The following is an 18,477-nucleotide window of genomic DNA, read 5'->3' as shown; positions in this document are numbered from 1 at the left end:
TCCAACATCAAAACGATAAGAAGAATCACTTAATAAATCCAACTGGAGTAACTGGGTAATAATTTGGGGAACTGTCCAGGTTACAGTGATAGTTTACACTGTATACAGAAATAACCTCCACCCGGATTAAGGAGTTAAATACAAAAAAAAAAAAAAAAAAAAAAGATTGACAGAAAAACCAGCAGGAGTTGGAATAGAATATTTATCAGATTTGTGAAAGACAGCAACTTCAGCTTTGAAGCAATAGAATAAATCATGAAGGAAAAGACTGACAGATTTGAATACATAAAAAATTTAAAACTTCTGTACAATGAAAAAACAGCAAGACTAAAATAAAAAGGACATTATACCGAAGACAATATTTGCATTCTATCTGACAAAAAGGGCCTGAAAACTCAAACTATACATACCTTCATTCAAATTTGTAAGGAAAACATCAGACCTCAAAATATTAATATGGAAAATATGGGGGAAAAAACAATGAATACTCAGAGAAGCATAATCGGCAAGGGAAAAACCAGAACATTGTTTAGCCCACCAGCAATTAATATAATAAAAGGCAAAGTAAACGTAGATACAATTTTTCACCTTCTCTTCTCTTCTCTTTTGCCCCCACACTGGCAACACTAGGTTGGATTGAAGCTTGTGAACTCATTCCTTGCTGGTGGCACTGTAAATGGATGGTTACAACCTTCTTAAAAGTCAGTATCACAATACGCAGCTAGAGTCAGGCTCAAAACTATGTTGATTTTCATAATCAGCAATTATATACTGAGCACTTTGTCTTCCAGACATAATAAAAGCAGGAGTGAGTGGGAGCATGGACACATTCATCCATCATCATTCACAATGGCGAAGCACTGTAACCAACCTCAATGCCCAATATTGTGGAAATGGTTTTAAAAACTATGACACAGGTCATTACACAGGTTGTTAAGCTTAAGAAAAGCTTAAGACCCTTTAAGCTTTTCTTCTCAGGTTAGTCCAGAGGGAAGGAGAAAGAGACTGGAAGTTGTCTGAAGGGATGCAATGCTAAAAGAAAATCATAAAATGATTTCCTTCAAGATTGTCAGAACCTGGATGTGTTTATTGATTGAGGGCAGCAATATATCTGAGGAAAAAGAAAGAATGCAAATGTGAGAAGGAGGGAGAGCAAGAAGGGATGGAGAGGTAGTGGGGTAGAGAGGTCGCCCAAGGGATGAAGTCCTGGATGCGAGATCCAAAGGTAAATATAGAGTTGACTGTGGAAATAGGAACTCGTTATTTAAAGTGAAGACAAGGATCAATTTGATCCTCTGAGAATTTCATACTCAGGTGAGCCTTTCTAGTTTTGGCAGAATCCAGTAGCTGGGAAAACACCCAGGCTGAAATTCTATCCCATGTTGCAAGAGCATTTCTCTGGTCAGCGTTCACTATGGCATTTCCTAGCTAGGAATGGAAAAATGAGCAAAAGTGCCACCAGGGGGCAGGTTTGGTTCTGGCAAAAGGACTTCAAAAGATATCTTGCAAAAAAAATAAAAAATAAAATAAAATAAAATAAAATAAAATTTCTTTCAGCTCCAGGTCCACTCTTTGTTTTGCAACAATAAATACTACATTAAGTCCAGGGCAATTTCCTTAATGCTTGTGTTGTGGGTATGAATTTTGCTCCCTAAACTCAGGTGTGCACAAAATGTCACAGTACTTTATATCCTTTGAATAAATTAAATCCAACCTTAAGCCATGGTCCTACTAGGCCAGATTGAAAGCCAACTGCTGTCATTAATACAGCTCCCACAGCTCCCAGGGGTCCTGCAGAGGTTCAGTGCTAGTATTTAGGTGACTGGTCCAATACATGAAATGCTTACAATCTGAACCAATGTGATCCCTTGATATGTGGTAGCGGGGCCATGTCCTTACCTATTAGGAATGAGCAGACATTCCAACGTCTGGAACACACACACAGACACACACACACACACACACCTCCTTAGGGTGCTCACAGAGAGGAGCAGGGAGTCATCCCTCGTTGTAGAACTCTTGCCCTCAGCACCCTTCCTTCAGCCTCTTACTCCCCTGGGCCTGCCTCTCCTCTTCCAAACTCCGTGCCTTCTTCTGGGTCTCTTCCCTGGCCAGCCATGGCTTTCAGAAAACCTAAGACGACAGATGCCCTCGGGGCTACACAAGTCTCAAGAGAAGCATGGAGCCCAGAGGCCCCATCTAGTTCTCAGGATGGGGAAAGGTGAAAACCCAAGGGCAGAAATCACCTGAAAATCCTAAGTGTGCTGCCACATTTGCCTCAACATTACTGTACATAAAAATCCCGAGTTTGCAAATCTGACAGCATGTGACCATGAGATTTCTTTTTCTGGTGGATGCCACAGATCCTGGACATCCCTCATAGTTCATGGTGGGCTGAGGACCAGCCATCGCACCAGCTGCCATTGAGGAACAAAGGCAAGGAAGGGACATGCCCTCATCTCAAGGAGCTTCCAGTGATACCTGCACAGAAACAGGTAGTTAAGGCCTGACGAATTTAGGTTAGAGTTGCAAACTAAGAGCCAGAAGGCCTGATCCCACTGATGGATATATGTTGCAAATTTTTAAATCATTTGCCAACATGTAAAACTTCAAAAGCAAAGGATAGTTCATGTAAGTACCTGTATATCGACATCTCTTGAACGGTAAGGTGTGTGACCCAGCTCTGCCTTCCTGTAGGGCAGTCATCAGTAGGTGCTGAGTAGAGGCTGCTCTCTTTGGCCGAGGCCACTGATCTCTGCTTTATCACACCAGTCCCTATTGTATTATGGCCAGTCTACCTCCCTTACTTACGCTACTTGCCTAGCTTCTATGGGTGCTTGAGTTTGCAATCACTGACCAAGTAAACTAAATAAAATTATATTCAGGACACAGCAATGTGTTCTAGACAGATTAAGACTAAGCTTCTGTCTTGTGTCAATGCTCCTCCTGATGTATTTGGAAATCCACCATTATTTCAGATGGCCTTAAGATTTTTGCAGAGACTAAAGAAATTGGCATATTCTGGTTACTGACTTGGTTCATATGCAGACAAGGCCAGTGCTCCTCCCAGTATACAGATTATATCCACGCTTGTGTGCTGAACAGTAAACCCAAGGTACAAAAAAGATGTTTGTGAAATGCAGCTTGAACTCCTTTGTTTGGCTTCGATTTCCATCGTGTTATCAAGAGTGCCCAGGGGAGGACCCCTGGGTGGCTCAGTTGGTTAAGTGTCTGCCTTCAGCTCAGGTCATGATTCCAGAGTCTTGGGATGGAGCCCTGAGTCAAGCGTCCTGCTCAGCGAGAAGTCTGCTTCCCCTCTGCCTGTCCCTCTGTTTGTGCTCTCTCTCTGTCAAATAAATAAATAAAATCTTAAAAAAAAAAGTGCCCAGTGGATCAGCCAGTCCCAAGGAGCAAGTGTATGCCACAAGGGGCCACACACAGGCATATTCTTCTTTCAGAACCCATCTTGTCCTGACCTCAGGCCCATGAGCTCAGCCTCAGCCTGCAGAGACACTTTGTTTTGCTCAATTTTAATTTTCAATAGATAGGCGAAGCTGAGACCTTCTTCCATGGTAAATGAGAAGGGTCCACAAGAAGAAGAATCAATGAGAAAAAAACAAGAGAGGAGAGCCTTGTAGACAGGAGAAAAAAATAAAAGGAAAGAAAAAAAATCATTTTTTAATGAGGACATCTGTACTTGTGTGGCTTTCCTGAGGAATTCAGGTTACTAGCCTTAAAAATTCCTCCGTATGCATCTGAAAATAATGTCTAAAGCCCCAAAGACCAAAAAGTATTATAAGTAAATTAGTAACAACAACAATCTAAAAACTGTGTTATATGTGTCGAAAGGTGTTGAATACAAAGAAGAGCTCATTGGGCACTCCTCGATCGCACACCCATATCCAACAGGAATGCTGTTAGAATCTTTTGCTGGTAGAAATTTTCTGAATACAATGGAGTATAGCTATCTAGAAAGATGATGACTTAAACTAGGGAAAAGAAATGCGCCTAAACCCATGAAACGTTCAGAGTATCCCATACCTTTTAGAAGAAAGGACACCCCAACTTCCCCAGATGATTTCTGAAGGAGGCCATGTTTACAGGGCAAGCACCTTAGTGGCTCCTTGACCCTGAATTACAGAATGATACAAGGGAGAAAAAACTGACTACCAACTAGTAAGATATCTGACAAATTGTAGATAAAACTCTACCTGAGAGAATATTTAAAAGAACAGCATTTTATCTCGGGTCTTAATTGTTAGGGAAAAGAAAATACAGTATCTACAAGACAGAGGAAATTCGTTAGTTAAGCATTTTCAAAATCTACATCCCAGCCACTATCAGAATGAGAGTCTCTCAAGTCACATTCAGAAATACTTCATTTAAAGGGCACGTCTATATTAGATTCTCCTTAAATATAAATTCTAAGGAAAGCACACAGCTTTAAGATGAGTTCTAGCCACTAGGAAACAGGAGCTTTGACGAATATATTATAAATTCTGTGTCACATTGTTAAAAAAGAAACTCACCCTTTAAAATTAAAGACAAAACAAAACACTGTTGCATCTTTAAAGAAATGGGTGTTTTTAGTTCGTAATCCAAAAATGAGTGATTGGATATACCAATGTCACAGATGGTGACGAAAAGAAAATTAGAATCAGAATCCTCAAAAATATACAGAAGCTCTCAAAATGTGTATGAACTCTTATGCACAGACATGAACACATGCACAAGAAATAAATGGAACGCAGCAAAGGGCAGTGAAGTCCTGCCTGAACACCCAGGAAGTAAGTGGTCTTATGGATGTCTTCCTGATGATGCTTCCAAAGAAGCCCATCACCCCACCCAGATTATAGAGTCTCATCTTCAAGTGCCGTTAATCAGAAACCTGCCAGGGAGAATAGTAAATTCTCTGTAAAGATATCTGGAATATCATATCAAGCTATATCACTGAATAAGCAATAAAACAATGCACCCATCAAATAGGTTCTAAAAGATTTATTTTTCTTCTACTGTTGAGGAGCAAGAAGCCTGTAATAAATGACTAACATTAGTCACAAATCTGCAGGTCAGCAAACAACAACAACAAAAGGTTGCAATGGCCACACATGAGTACAAAATAACAACTTGTTAATTACTTTTAAGAATGTAAATTTGGTTGGCACAATGCAGAATTATTTATGAAATGTTGACTGAAGAGGAAATCTGCATCAGAACACTGAGTAATGATGAGACAAAGCAAACTGATGGCATTTTCAAGTGCATTCTCTGGATCTTACCCTTCCAGGTTTATCCTTGCATAATCTCCCTAACTCCCTTCCCCCTCCATATCTAATCACTGGCCTGAGCCTTCTGAAGAAACACATGGACAGAAACTTTTTTGGGGCTGTGGCTTTGAAGAGCAAAGCATAGCTCTATCACGATGCTGGAAGCTCCCAGGGAGCCCTGAAAATTCTGTTGAAGATCTCAACATAGACCACTAGTGGCAATGCCTCTGAACCTGAAATCAGTGCAGATAGTGTGGGTGTTTTCATAAGCAGAGAGAGATTGGAAGGGAAGAAAAATTATACACTACATGTGGGAACAAGTCATGCGAGAAAATAGTTTGTGAACTAATTGATTGAAATATGGTATAATTATGATCTCCAAACAAGACAATCCCCTGTGGTGGAAGAAGAAAAGATTAGAACATCTCTAAATAATTAAAATTTGAAAATTCATCCTTAAAAGTGATTATGTGTACTTTTAAGTGTACATCTTATATTTAAAAGTAATACATGCAGATAATTTCAAAAAAATAAACATACTGGGGTGAGTGCCCAATTCAATTTATCTTTTTCTTTTTTTTTTTTGACTGTTAGCAGATTGTGCTTAATACCTGGATAGCTTTTGTGTAAGCAGCTCAAGGAACCCAAAGGCTTGCTTCATGAGGTCAATTACTCTATACGTCAGTTCATTATTATTGTCATTGCTGTTATTGCTATTTTCATGAAAGCAATATATGTTAATTGTAGAAAATGAAGACATTGTGGAAGAATACAAAAGAAAGGAAAAATCACTTATAATTATCTCTAAAATATTTTGGTGCCTCTTGTCTGCCCCTTATCTAGCCATATAAGCACTAGTTTATGTGTATTTAAGAATCCATGCATCAGCAAAAGAAACAGTCAACAAAACTAAAAGACAACCTACAGAATGGGAGAAGATATTTGCAAATGATGTATCAGATAAAGGACTAGTATCCAAGATCTATAAAAAACGTATTAAACTCAACAGCAAAGAAACAAACAATCCAATCAGGAAATGGGCAAAAGTCATGAACAGAAATCTCACAGAGGAAGACATACACATGGCCAACAAGCATATGAAACATTGCTCCACATCAGTTGCCATCAGGGAAACACAAATCAAAACCACAATGAGATACCACGTCACACCAGTGAGAATGGGGAAAATTAACAAGGCAGGAAACCACAAATGTTGGAGAGGATGCAGAGAAAAGGGAACCCTCTTGCACTGTTGGTGGGAATGTGAACTGGTGCAGCCACTCTGGAAAACTGTGTGGAGGTTCCTCAAAGAGTTAAAAATAGACCTGCCCTACGACCCAGCAATTGCACTGTTGGGGATTTACCCCAAAGATACAGATGCAGTGAAATGCTGGGACACCTGCACCCCGATGTTTCTAGCAGCAATGTCCACAATAGCCAAACTGTGGAAGGAGCCTCTGTGTCCATCGAAAGATGAATGGATAAAGAAGCTGTGGTCTATGTATACAATGGAATATTCCTCAGCCATTAGAAATGACAAATACCTGCCATTTGCTTCGACGTGGATGGAACTGGAGGGTATTATGCTGAGTGAGGTAAGCCAGTCGGAGAAGGACAAACATTATATGGTCTCATTCATTTGGGGGATATAAAAAATAGTGAAAGGGAATAAAGGGGAAAGGAGAGAAAATGAGTGGGAAATATCAGTGAGGATGACGGAACATGAGAGACTCCTAACTCTGGGAAGCAAACAAGGGGTGGTGGAAAGGGAGGTGGGCGGGGGGTGGGGGTGACTGGGTGACTGGCACTGAGGGTGGCACTTGATGGGATGAGCACTGGCTGTTATGCTATATGTTGGCAAATTGAATTCCAATAAAAAAAAAGAATCCATGCATATATAAACACAGGATTTTTCAAAATTGGTATTATACTATAGTGGCTGTTTGTATAACTCATTTTTTTCAATTAATAATAAATTATGAATATGTTATTTGGAACAGAATTTTAATTGTCTATGCGCCAGAAATTTGCATATAAATTATGTACTAAAATTTAACCAATTCCCTATAGTTGAATACTTAGATTCTTTTCAGTTTCTTGCTATTTTAATACTTGATGATTGGACATGAAGGCCCTTGGATGCCAAGCAGAATGAACTAGATTTTATCCTGTGGATGAGCCATTCTCCAGGGAATAGTACTACACCTCTAGGGAATATTTTGGAACTCTGGGCAGATGTTTTAGTTTTCAAGATGTGTGGGAATTGCTATAGATGTTTAGCGGGGACAAGATATATCATCTGCCTTGCAATGTGTAGAACAGTCCTGAGCAATGAAGCCTTGTCCTGTGTCTTGCCCAACTTTCTTTTTTTCTTTTTTAAGATTTAATTTATTTATTCATGATAGACACACAGAGAGAGGCAGAGACATAGGCAGAGGGAGAATCAGGCTCTCGCATCATGCAGGGAGCCTGATGCGGATTCGATCCCAGGACTCTGGGATCATGCCCTAAGCCAAAGGCAGAGGTTCAACCACTGAGCCAGCCAGGCATCCCCTTGCCCAATTTTCACATGTCCTGCTGGAAATATATGAGGTGAGGAGGCTGATTACCATTATCCAAACAAGCTCATACTCTAACTCTGTTTTACATACACATGCATAATATTCTGTACCCGTTTTTAACAAACACCAAGTTTTCTACTACCGTGTAAATCAAGAGAAAAAATGTGTTCTTTTCACAAACTTTACAAGAGTTGTGCACCAATTTTAAAAATTATATTGCTAATATCAATCCACGCCTGTCATTTGCTTCATCAACATCACTTACTTAAAAAGTGTGCGTTTGTATGTGGCTTACATTCACTGTGATTCTAAGACTATGTGTAAGAATCTTACCGCTCACTTCCTCACATATTCCAACACTGTCATGCCCACTCATGTTGTAGAGAAAATACATATCTGTATTTCAAAGATCAGTTCTCCTTTGTGTTATATGCAAGGCCTTGTATTGCCCTTTATGAAATTAGGTGGAGGTAGGTCACATTTATTACTGCTCTCATTTTAGGAGAGTAAAGGAACATCAACAATATGTAGTATAAAAATTGGTCATTGGCGATACCGGGTTGAAAACTGCTACTGTAAAGAGGAGAGAACAATCAGAGGCTTCCAGCAGGAGAGCAACGTGATGAAGCAGAGCTGGAGGCATGGATATGCAGAGAGCAAAGAAAATAAATGGGAAAAAAGAGATGACATGAGGCAAAGAGACCAGAGAGGAGGTAAACGCAATCTGGGCAGGGAAGGAACACAAACTTAGAATATTGCGATGCCTGCAAGCATCAGAAAGAAGAGCATTCTACAGAGGACATCTTTCAAAAGAGAGATGACTGGAATTCAGTGATTGAATGTAGAGTCATGGAGTGACTACAGGGTGTTTGCGTTCTCAAAAGTAGTCTCATACATGTGCACACACATTTGCCAGCACACACACAGTCCCTCTGCCCTCCTGCTGCCAAAAGGAAGACTTGTCACATCACTGATTCTCCATCCGACCTCCCAACCCGATGCTACCCCAAGTTAGAGGGGGAAAGCCTTATTCGGTTTATTTATTTGTTTGTGATTCTCCATCCAAGATAAACCCCGAAATAAATTTTAAGCGTGTTTCAAGTACATTCCAGGTTATAAATCATATACTTCCACTGCCATACTACAGTAAGCAGAAAACCACAAGGATTACACCTTCCTTCCTTTCATGCACACACACCCACACAAAGAGAGACAATAAAAGGAAACTAACACTCTATGAACCAATGATTATATGGCGGCCGCATGCATGTTTATTGTTAGGAGTGACCCTAACAATTAAAATAGTATGACATTAGATGGGTCAAGAAAACCATGGTTCTAAATGGCAGCAAAACATTCCAAAATGAAGTAATAGAGAATCATGGATATAAACTATCAGAGACTCAATGCTGGAAAATATTAGAGATAGAAGAGAATGTCCTGATTAATATTCAATTTCCAATTAAGATTAAAAGTGCATTATTTGCTTAATTATCTGATTTTAGCACATGTATCTGTCCTCAATTTCAAATTTTTTGAGAATAGATAACATAACTATTTCTCTAAATAAAGGAAGAGTGAGTCAAAAAGATCCCCAAATATAATGGGACTCTTTGGACTTCCTGATCCATGTCCACGCAACAGTACTGAGTCAGTAAAACACAAATAACACATTCTTGGTTGCTTTTCTTAACAATGGAAAAGTGAGAAGAATGGCAACCAGATCTTTCTCAATCCTGAGCAATTATTCCCCCACACCACCCAAAAAAAAGTCAGTTGTATTCCATCAAAGTACATAATGTCCCTAGAAACCTCACTAGTAAATTCTCACATTGTCTTTTTTTTTTTTTTTTATGGGTTACTTACATGTGAAATGCATTCTTTAGCCCAGTTCTATTTGCTCTGAGTGGGTAAAATGCAAGACAGAGCCCCAGGACTGAGTTAATTGCCTGAAATGGGTAATGAAGGGAATAAACTTTTCTAGCAAAGGAACAGATACCAGCATCCCTCTCTCTCCATCTCTGCTGCCGGACCTCTCTTTTGACAAGGGGTAGAATATGTATATATTGCATATATGTTATGCTACAGTGTAGGAGGTTTAATGAACCATGAAGAAAAAGAAAATGACTTGAAGCTAAGAGAAGATGCTGTAGGTGAGATTATAGGTGGTTATGGCTTAAAGGCCATAGTCTTTCCTCTTTCTCTTAATTAGCCACAAATTCCAAGCTCCTTGTCATGAAAGACAAGGACCCCATGACTTTCCCTTTGCAATCCTGTGATCTTTGAATCACACGCTCTTCTCTTATGTCTCTAGGTCATCATGCTGTGATTCTTCCTAGAATCTACTTCTCTATGATTGTCCTCTGTCTCCTGATTGTTCAAGACTTAGCTCTACTGTGTCACACAGCAATGTAGATAATCTTTCTCTCTGCAATCAGTGCAAACAGGGCTCATCTCCATCTGGGGTCTTACTAGCTGCCTTGTGATCATCCCTTTACTCATTTGTCTCCTCACTCACGAGCTTCTCAAGGCTGGGGGCCAAGTCTTTTTGATGTCTGTATCTCCAGTGCACAGTAGAGTGAGCACTCAGTGAAGGTTTGTCGTTTACCTGACTGGGAATTAGAAGTGCTATTGCCTATAATAGCTATTAACTGTATCACTGATTTTCCCACAGAGGATAGAGAGAGATTTGCAAGTCAGTTTTTACTAACCAGGGCGATAGAGGTCGCTGAGCTTGAGAGGGAAGACACAAGGGGTAGAGCATTACCCAACTTTGATGGTTCTAACCCATCGTGTATTCTCACTCTACGTGTCATGGCCACAGAATCCTCAGGGCAAACTCCCACTGGTTCACTTCAAAATACACAATGTCCATGCAGCAGGGGACTGGGAACAAGTAGTGTTGGTTCGTGAGACTTCACGGTTCTTGGAAATCTGGTTTAGAGGCAGAAATCTAGCTGGCAGGACCATGCTAGGAGAGGTGCAGGTGATACACAAGGAGTCCCTAGAGCCTGGGCCTGCTCATTGCGTGGGACTGTCAGCCCTCACCAGCTGTGTGTGGAGAGACTTTCAAGCACATTTTGTTCTATCATCAGTTGAAACCCACTGCTGGAATCACTTTTCTTTTTTATCACATAAGCCCCTTGGGCGTAAGATGCTTTTGTTGGTGGAAAGAACAGAAGGTCTCACACTCACAAAGGGTACCAGATGTAGACTTTTGACATTATCTCCATGCAAGGTACACAAGCAGTCGTAGACATGCAGAGGCAGAGTTGAAAAAGGAGCCATTCATCATGGAACTTCAGCCTTGTGTCCTGTTACCAGATCATACTTTCTGAAGTACACCGTGAATTAGAACTTCTAATACATTCTATAACTCTCTTGCAAACAGCGCTATTATTTTGAAATCACGTGTGGATCAAGTAAGTCACATTGTTTAAGCACAGTGTTGACAACTGTTTGGCATGTCATAAATTAACTTTCAGTATCCTAGGAGCCACTTCTCTAGATCTTCAGGCAGTCTTTCAAGTACAGAATTATTCATAGGATCAATAGACAATGGGAACGGAATCATTTCATCAAAAGGAAAAATGCAATTTACTTGTTACTTACCAAATTAAGTTTTGCCCAGAATTCAGGTCCTTCTTCCATCTCTCTGAGGCTTGGTGGAATGTACCAAAAGCAAATATTGGCATATTCAGGCTGAGGATTAAAAAAAAAATGAAAGTTGTTTTGTTAGCCTAAGATTAATCTTAGAATATTATTAAGCTCTTAGCTACTTTCTTTAAGAATTGTCATGTGTGTATTACACTGATAACACATCAGAATCTTATAGAGCTAGATGTTCATTCTGCTTTACTTCGGGTAACAGCCTACTGGGAAATTTTCTTCTCGGTTGGATGTACCCAGAAGGAGCTGTTTCCTCCAGGTAAGGGATGAGCACAAAATTGGGAATAAACATAATCAAGTTTGAAGCTGCCTCAACCAAGCTCTGACGATTAGTTAGCACTGGATACACACATGCCCAGAGATGCCTTGGATCCCCCCTCTTCAACCTTGATCCTTAACTTATTTCTTTCACTTCCATCTCCTTCCAATAACCCCTTCTCTACCTAAGATAGCCAAAGCTGTCAGGTGTAGCAGGTAATGGAAGACACATGGAAAATCCCCGGTTATCTATGAGTTGATAACATACGACATGCTTGGACTTCACTTAACGAGCCCTGTTGTGACCCTAGCCTATACTGCTTGGGGAAAAAAGAACATCACCTTGACTCTTGGCTTTCAAGTCTCAGTGTCAGCCTCAAGTATCAGTAAGGTGTGAATCAGCTAGGGAGCTTGTTTAAAACAGATTCTCACACCCTGTGCTTAGAATGCCCAGAATATGATGTAGTTCATCATTGAAAAGGCTGGAGAATTGGCATTTTATGAAGCATCTCAGGTGATTCTGAAATAAATAGTGCATGGTATATGCTTGAGAAACTCAGATCTAAAGTGGCCATAGCCTAATCATCATTTCTGGTAATCTGTTTTGGGTTAAACATGGGATAATCTTCCAGAACAAGCTTTAGTCTAACTATTGTCACATAGACAAAATTTTCTCCACTATACCTCCTTTTGTCCATCCTCACTGGACAAAAACATAGGAATGTCACAGGCAATCACAAGACTTGTTTTCAGTGACCAGCTGACTTGGGAAATTATGGCGAAAGCTTACAAATTAGACACATAGGAAGAGATTAGATATTTAGGAAACATTCTAGGATCATCCCTACCCACTCAACAGCTTCCTCATTTGATTCTTAGCAGCGAGAGTATTTGAAATAACTTCAATTTTCCTACAAAAACACAGTTTGCAGGTAATAACCAATGTTATAATAGTTCTCAGTAACCATCAGAGTTACGCTCCAGTATCACTATAAAGTTTCAAAGTATTTCAGAAAGAGGAAACAGCTATCATCTTATATCTTAAAATCAAGACCAGTACTATGTAGAGTCCTGATTCTAGTGGATTTTAAATCACAAGTGAATGCTCAGAAATATTCCCAGCTCAAAAGATAAGTCCCTTAACCTTTGAAAATTGTAATATTCTTACTGGATTTGATAAAAAAAAGAAAAAAGAAAAAGAGCCAAAAATCTTCAAAATATGAAGTAGTTCAAGATGGAGTACTATTTAATTCAACTCAATTTCTGCAAACATTTATCATGAGACTACAAGAGTCTGTACAAATCCACACAATTTATACTTGGATTTCTGATATAATTGATTTGGTTTCTCTATGAAAGAAATGTACTGGACTTCAAAATTCTTTACTCATTTAATGTGAATAAATCTTTTCAAATAAAGTAACTATGGTTGATTGGAAAGTAGAAGAAAAATATAGTTATTATCTGCCATCGGGTCCTAGGAATTCATGTCTTTATATCAATAATGATTTTTTTCCAGATATCATTTATGTTAGTTATCAATTTACTGCTGCTCAGCTCAAATCCATACTTTGTATCTTATGAAAATGGAATTGGACTCTATAAATATTTCTCCTTGACATCTGCTCCAATCTTAGACTTTATCAGCAGAGGGTGCTGGAGGGACACTGAGAAGAAAGAGGTGTCTCTTCTGGGTTCTGGTGTGCTAACCTCATGGATCTCTTCCAATATGTGTGGGGTTTTCAGCAGTACTGGTGCCCAGCCACAAGTGAACCCCTGATAGATTCCTCCAGCACCACCCCCCTCAGATAGCTTCACAACAGATTGGTCAGTGCCCTAAATTGTTTTTTCTGGCACACTCCCTGCAAGTGGTTTTACAGGGGAGTGCTGCCAGCAAGGTGCCTTGCTTCGGATGTCTTCTCTGGCACCTCTGTGTGTAGACGAGTGCGTTTCAAGGCACAGCTCTGAAAATGGCTTCCTGTAGCACTTCAGACGTTGGATCCCTAGCAAATTCTAATAGTGGGATATCTCAGTGAATTTCTTTGCGATCCAGTGTACTACACTGTGCCCTCTCCAACTATGACTGTATCTTAGCCCTGGAAGGGAGTGGCCTCTTGATGGGTGCTCTATCCCAATTTTAGGAGTGGTGGTTGTTTTCTACATCTGCTATTTCTGTGGGTTTTTTAGGGTTCTCTTTTTCCCGTATGAGGAAATCCCCTATTAATAATTCTTCTTCTTTTCTTAATATGAAATGCCTCACAAATGTGTGTGTTATCCATGCACAGGGGCCATGCTAATTGTCTCCGTATCATTCCAATTTCAGTATATAGGCTGCTGAAGCAAGCACAATAATTCTTCATTCTGCACTTTCCCCACTTCAAATTGCTGTGCAGTTTTTGTGTTCTTATTGGACCCTGACTAATACATCATTAACTCATTACTTTTCATTTGCATGGCAACATCATAAATCATTTTGTAGTAGTTTTTACCTGCTATCGTAGCTGCTCCATATTTTAGAAGTTAGGACCTAGGCCTTTTAAATCACCTTTTACATTTGTTTTACTTAGTTTCTGTTTTGATATATTTGAAGTGACATATCTGTGATTCCTTTTTCCCAGTATCTTTTAGAATTGTGTGGCTTCAGTGCCGTGGCATTTGAAAATTGATGAAGTCCTTTTGACACTTCATTTGATTGGAGAAAATTTGATCTCCATTTAGTGGAATACTTCTACTTCATCATTTCCAAAATTATTAAGATTTGGGGAAAATATCCCTTTGAATATTCACAAGAAACATATTTGAGTTTTCCTTGTCTCTTTGCCTGTGTAGCTTGAATTTGATACAGTGACTCTGTTCAAGAGGCTTCAAACCACTAATGAGTATTTTCAGAGTAGAGCCATTCACATGCCATTTTATTCCCTGTGTATAGGAAAGCCTGACCTCTCAGGTGTCTTAGGAATACTTTAGTCTATGTACTCTAACACCATAAAATTGAAAAGGCATAAAAAAGAATCCAAGTGTCAACAGAAGACAAATGATAGTGAAGGGTACAAAAACACCTATAGTGTGGAAAACATTGTCATAATCTTTAAAAATTCATGGAGAAGCACAGAAGTACCACTAAAGAAAGGATGGCTGCATTCTAGCCTGACTTTCAGAGAGAAAAGAAATAGATATAGTCTAAGAAATAAAGCAGGTAATTTTGATGTCAATTTCAGCAAGGATTATTGAGCGAACGATATGAGACCCCTTTGGGGAAATATGTCAAGGGTCACCAAGATGCCATAGCTGGCATTCTCTAAAACCAAGTCACATCAAAAGCAATTCATCTCCTTTGCTTATGACATCATTAGATCACAATAATAAAAAAAGACAAAGCTAGCACTAGGCATTTTAATAAGTAGAAATGCAGAATCTAGCAGACAGAGTGAAATAATCATGCAAGTATAAAATGGAGAAAGGGGGCATGATGGATCTTAACTGACTTCAAGGTATTCAATCTTAAATATCTGATTGGACTACTGAAACATTTCAAAGCACTGAGTAGCACAAAAAAAAAAACCTGGGTTTTAGAGTCACATGGATGTGGCTCGAATCCCAACTTTACCAGGTCTTTGCTTGGACAAGTGTTGAACACTTTAATCTTCAGCTTCCTAATCTATGAAATGGAGATCATATTGTCTATCCCACAGAGTTGGGTTGATGAGCACAGAGATTATTTCCAAAATTTATTTCTGTATCTGGCATACAGCAGGCACTCTATTAGCCTAGTGACTATTACTTGGAGCTATATTGGTAGAAAGAGATGTCCTTTTCAAGTGGATGAATAACCCCATTAAAATCTGTAGTAGGTGAGATGCATCACTATTTTTGCATTCACTATTTGAAGGAGAATGGTAAAGAATTATAGCCTGCCCAAAGATGGGTAACTGAAATATTCAATTCAATAAGCAGAATTTTCTGTGTTCTAGATACTGGCCCAGACATTAAGATGAGAAAAATGACTTACACTGGATGCTTATCTCTTGGAACTCAGCGACTAGTAATGGAGCTAGGTAGAGGCAATTAAACTTTAATGGAATGAGAATTGCAAAAGAAGAAACTTCTCATAATACAAGAAGCATCTCTGGCCATAGAGATAGTGCACATGTAGAAGCCCAGGTACTCAGGTGGATGGCAAGAACTTGGAATGAATAGAGAACAAGGTGTACTGAAGAGAGGTGAAGATGGGGATCCCTGGGTGGCTCAGCAGTTTAGCGCCTGCCTTTGGCCCAGGGCGTGATCCTGGAGTCCCGGGATCGAGTCCTGCATCGGGCTCCCTGTGTAGAGCCTGCTTCTCTGCCTGCTTCTCCCTCTACCTGTGTCTCTGCCTCTCTCTCTCTCTCTCTCTCTCTCTCTCTGACTCTCATGAAAAAATAAATAAAATCTTTTTTAAAAAGATTTTAAAAAAAGAGAGATGAAGATGGACATGGAAATGAAAGTCATTTCGCAAAGGGCTTCTTCATCTGCCATGCTTGGAAGTTTGGGCTTGATTCTAGAGGCAATGTGGAATCCTGGAGAGTTTCGATCTTGGAAGCAGACTGCACTTTAGAAAGGCCACAGTATGGGTACCGTGTGGAGTTGGGCTGGAGGGGCATCCAAGATGAGCAGAGGATGAGTTATGAGGCAGGCCAATCTGAAGAGTGATGGAAGCCTGAACTGAAGCAGTGGCTTCAGGAGTGGAGAAAACTTCCCAAGATACCTTTAAGAGAAGGGCAAGGAAGATAGGGAAGACAACATCAAGATTTTTGTTTGGATGGATCATACTTCTAATAACTGAAAGAAGAATGTAGAATTTGGGAAAAGAGAATGGCTACACTTCAGTTTCAAAATGTTGAATTTGAGGGGTTTCTGGAGGGCACAGTCAGATGAGCGTCTGACTCTTGGTTTCAGCTCAGGTCACAATGTCAGGGTCATTAGATCAAGCCTCATGTCAGGCTGTGCTCAGCGTGGAGGCTGCTTGAGATTCTCTCCCTCCCTCTGATTCCCCTCCCTGAAATAAATGAGTACATCTTAAAAAATTTTTTAAATAAGAAAAAAAGAGATACTGAATTTGAAGTGCCTGTTAGAAAAATGCCTTTTCTAACTGAAAATTTCAGGACATGCCTATGTATAAAGGACTAGAATTTAGGAGACAAGTCACAGATAGAGGCATTAGTGAAGCCAATGATAACAACGTTCTATAAATGGATTAAACATTTCAGGAGGAGTATGTGGAAACAAAAAGAACTAAAGACAGAAGAGTAGGGGCGGCTGGGTGGCACAATGGTTGTGTGTTTGCCTTTGGCTTCGTTCCTGATCCTGGGCATCCTGGGATCAAGTCCTGCATCGGGGTCCCAGTGGGGAACATGCTTTTCCCTCTGCCTATGTCTCTGCCTCTATATCATGACTAAATAAATTTTAAAAAGACAGAGGAGTGGAAAATAATATTTAATGGAGTACCCAGATGAAGAGACCACCTTCTCATTGAAACTGAGAAGAAAAAGCCACATGGAAAGGAGAAAAACTGGGAGAGAAATTCAAAGAAACCATAATAGAAGAGCATTTCAAAAGGGAGGCAATGACTGGATAAGGTGTAAAATGCTAAAGAAATTCAACAGAATGAAGATCTAAGACTGTACATTGGATTTTGCAGGTAGAAGGGTGCTGTAATCTAATAAAACTAGATTAAAAGATAACTACAAATTGCAGTGTGCTTGATACATATTAATAGTACAGGTCAATAAGTAATAGAATATAAATAATTCGAGTTTGAGGAAGAGAACTGAGCTGTGAATTATCTGACACAGGAAGTGTTCAGGAAAAGGTTAACTTCCTGTTACCATTACTGTCAAGAAAGGTGTTTCCCACTTTGAACAGGAAATTGACTCAACGTCCTTGAAGATCCTTGATAACCTGGCAAGTCTATGAAATCTAAATAACTCTTCCTAATGTGGAACTCAGGAAGAGAAAAACAAAAAGTTGAATAATTAGGACTCTCCCAAGAGAGCAAAAGGAAATATGTGAATGATAGTATCCGAATGAATGAACCTCTAGGAAAACATCTATTAGATCTTAGATCCCACACAGAAAAACAGAAATGATTTTCAGGGGTCCATGAATAATGCAGAATCCATTTGAAATGATAACTTTCAATCATCTTCAAAAAGAGGTGCCTTATTTTTGCTGTTTTCAGGAAAAGATATTCAAGTACTGGATACTCTGTTTTGTTGTATTCATTTCCTATTTTCAATGTTCCACTTAACATTCTATCTGCTAAAAAGTGCATGAATATATATATTCATTATATAATATAAATCAAAATATAGACAAGAAAATATAAAAAATATATGTATATGTGTGTATATATATATATATTTAGAGACTTTCATTTTTCCTAAATTGAAAGACTCCATTTCACACTCTATACTCTAATCAAATCTCTCTTCTCTTAAGTATGCATTAGAGTTATATTTCATCAATCCAAAGTAAGCATTTGTTAACAAAAAGGATAATTGCCTTGACACTTAGATGTGAGATTCAAGGTCTAAATGTACATTATTCCTCCAAACAGAACACAGAGAAGAGACGCAAATGCAGATCACATATAAAAACCCTTAGAAGTAGGAATTCTGGAATGCTATTGAGAAAGCCACCTTCGCTGCTTTGGGGCCATCTGGCTCCCATAGATAAAATATCCAGGA

At 39.3% G+C, this 18,477-nt stretch overlaps 1 protein-coding gene and 1 non-coding gene across 5 annotated transcripts in view; both read right to left on the bottom strand.

Annotated features, from left to right (window-relative positions):
* The window catches only part of GADL1 (glutamate decarboxylase like 1), a 163,779-nt gene that overhangs the window by 41,095 nt on the left and 104,207 nt on the right, over positions 1-18,477 (bottom strand). For all 4 annotated transcript variants that reach the window (XM_025461084.3, XM_025461085.3, XM_025461087.3 and 1 more), the window contains one exon: positions 11,441-11,530. In XM_025461084.3, coding sequence (XP_025316869.2) covers positions 11,441-11,530 — 90 coding nt within the window. The remainder of the gene's footprint in view (positions 1-11,440; positions 11,531-18,477) is intronic.
* LOC112668932 (U6 spliceosomal RNA) lies at positions 13,996-14,102 on the bottom strand. Its single transcript, XR_003141955.1, has one exon. It is a non-coding gene; the product is annotated as a U6 spliceosomal RNA (small nuclear RNA).

Source organism: Canis lupus, chromosome 23 (genome assembly GCF_003254725.2).
Source record: "Canis lupus dingo isolate Sandy chromosome 23, ASM325472v2, whole genome shotgun sequence".
Lineage (NCBI taxonomy): Eukaryota > Metazoa > Chordata > Mammalia > Carnivora > Canidae > Canis > Canis lupus.
The sequence above is the reverse complement of the archived record's forward strand: the minus strand, read 5'-3'. Positions and strand labels throughout refer to the sequence as shown.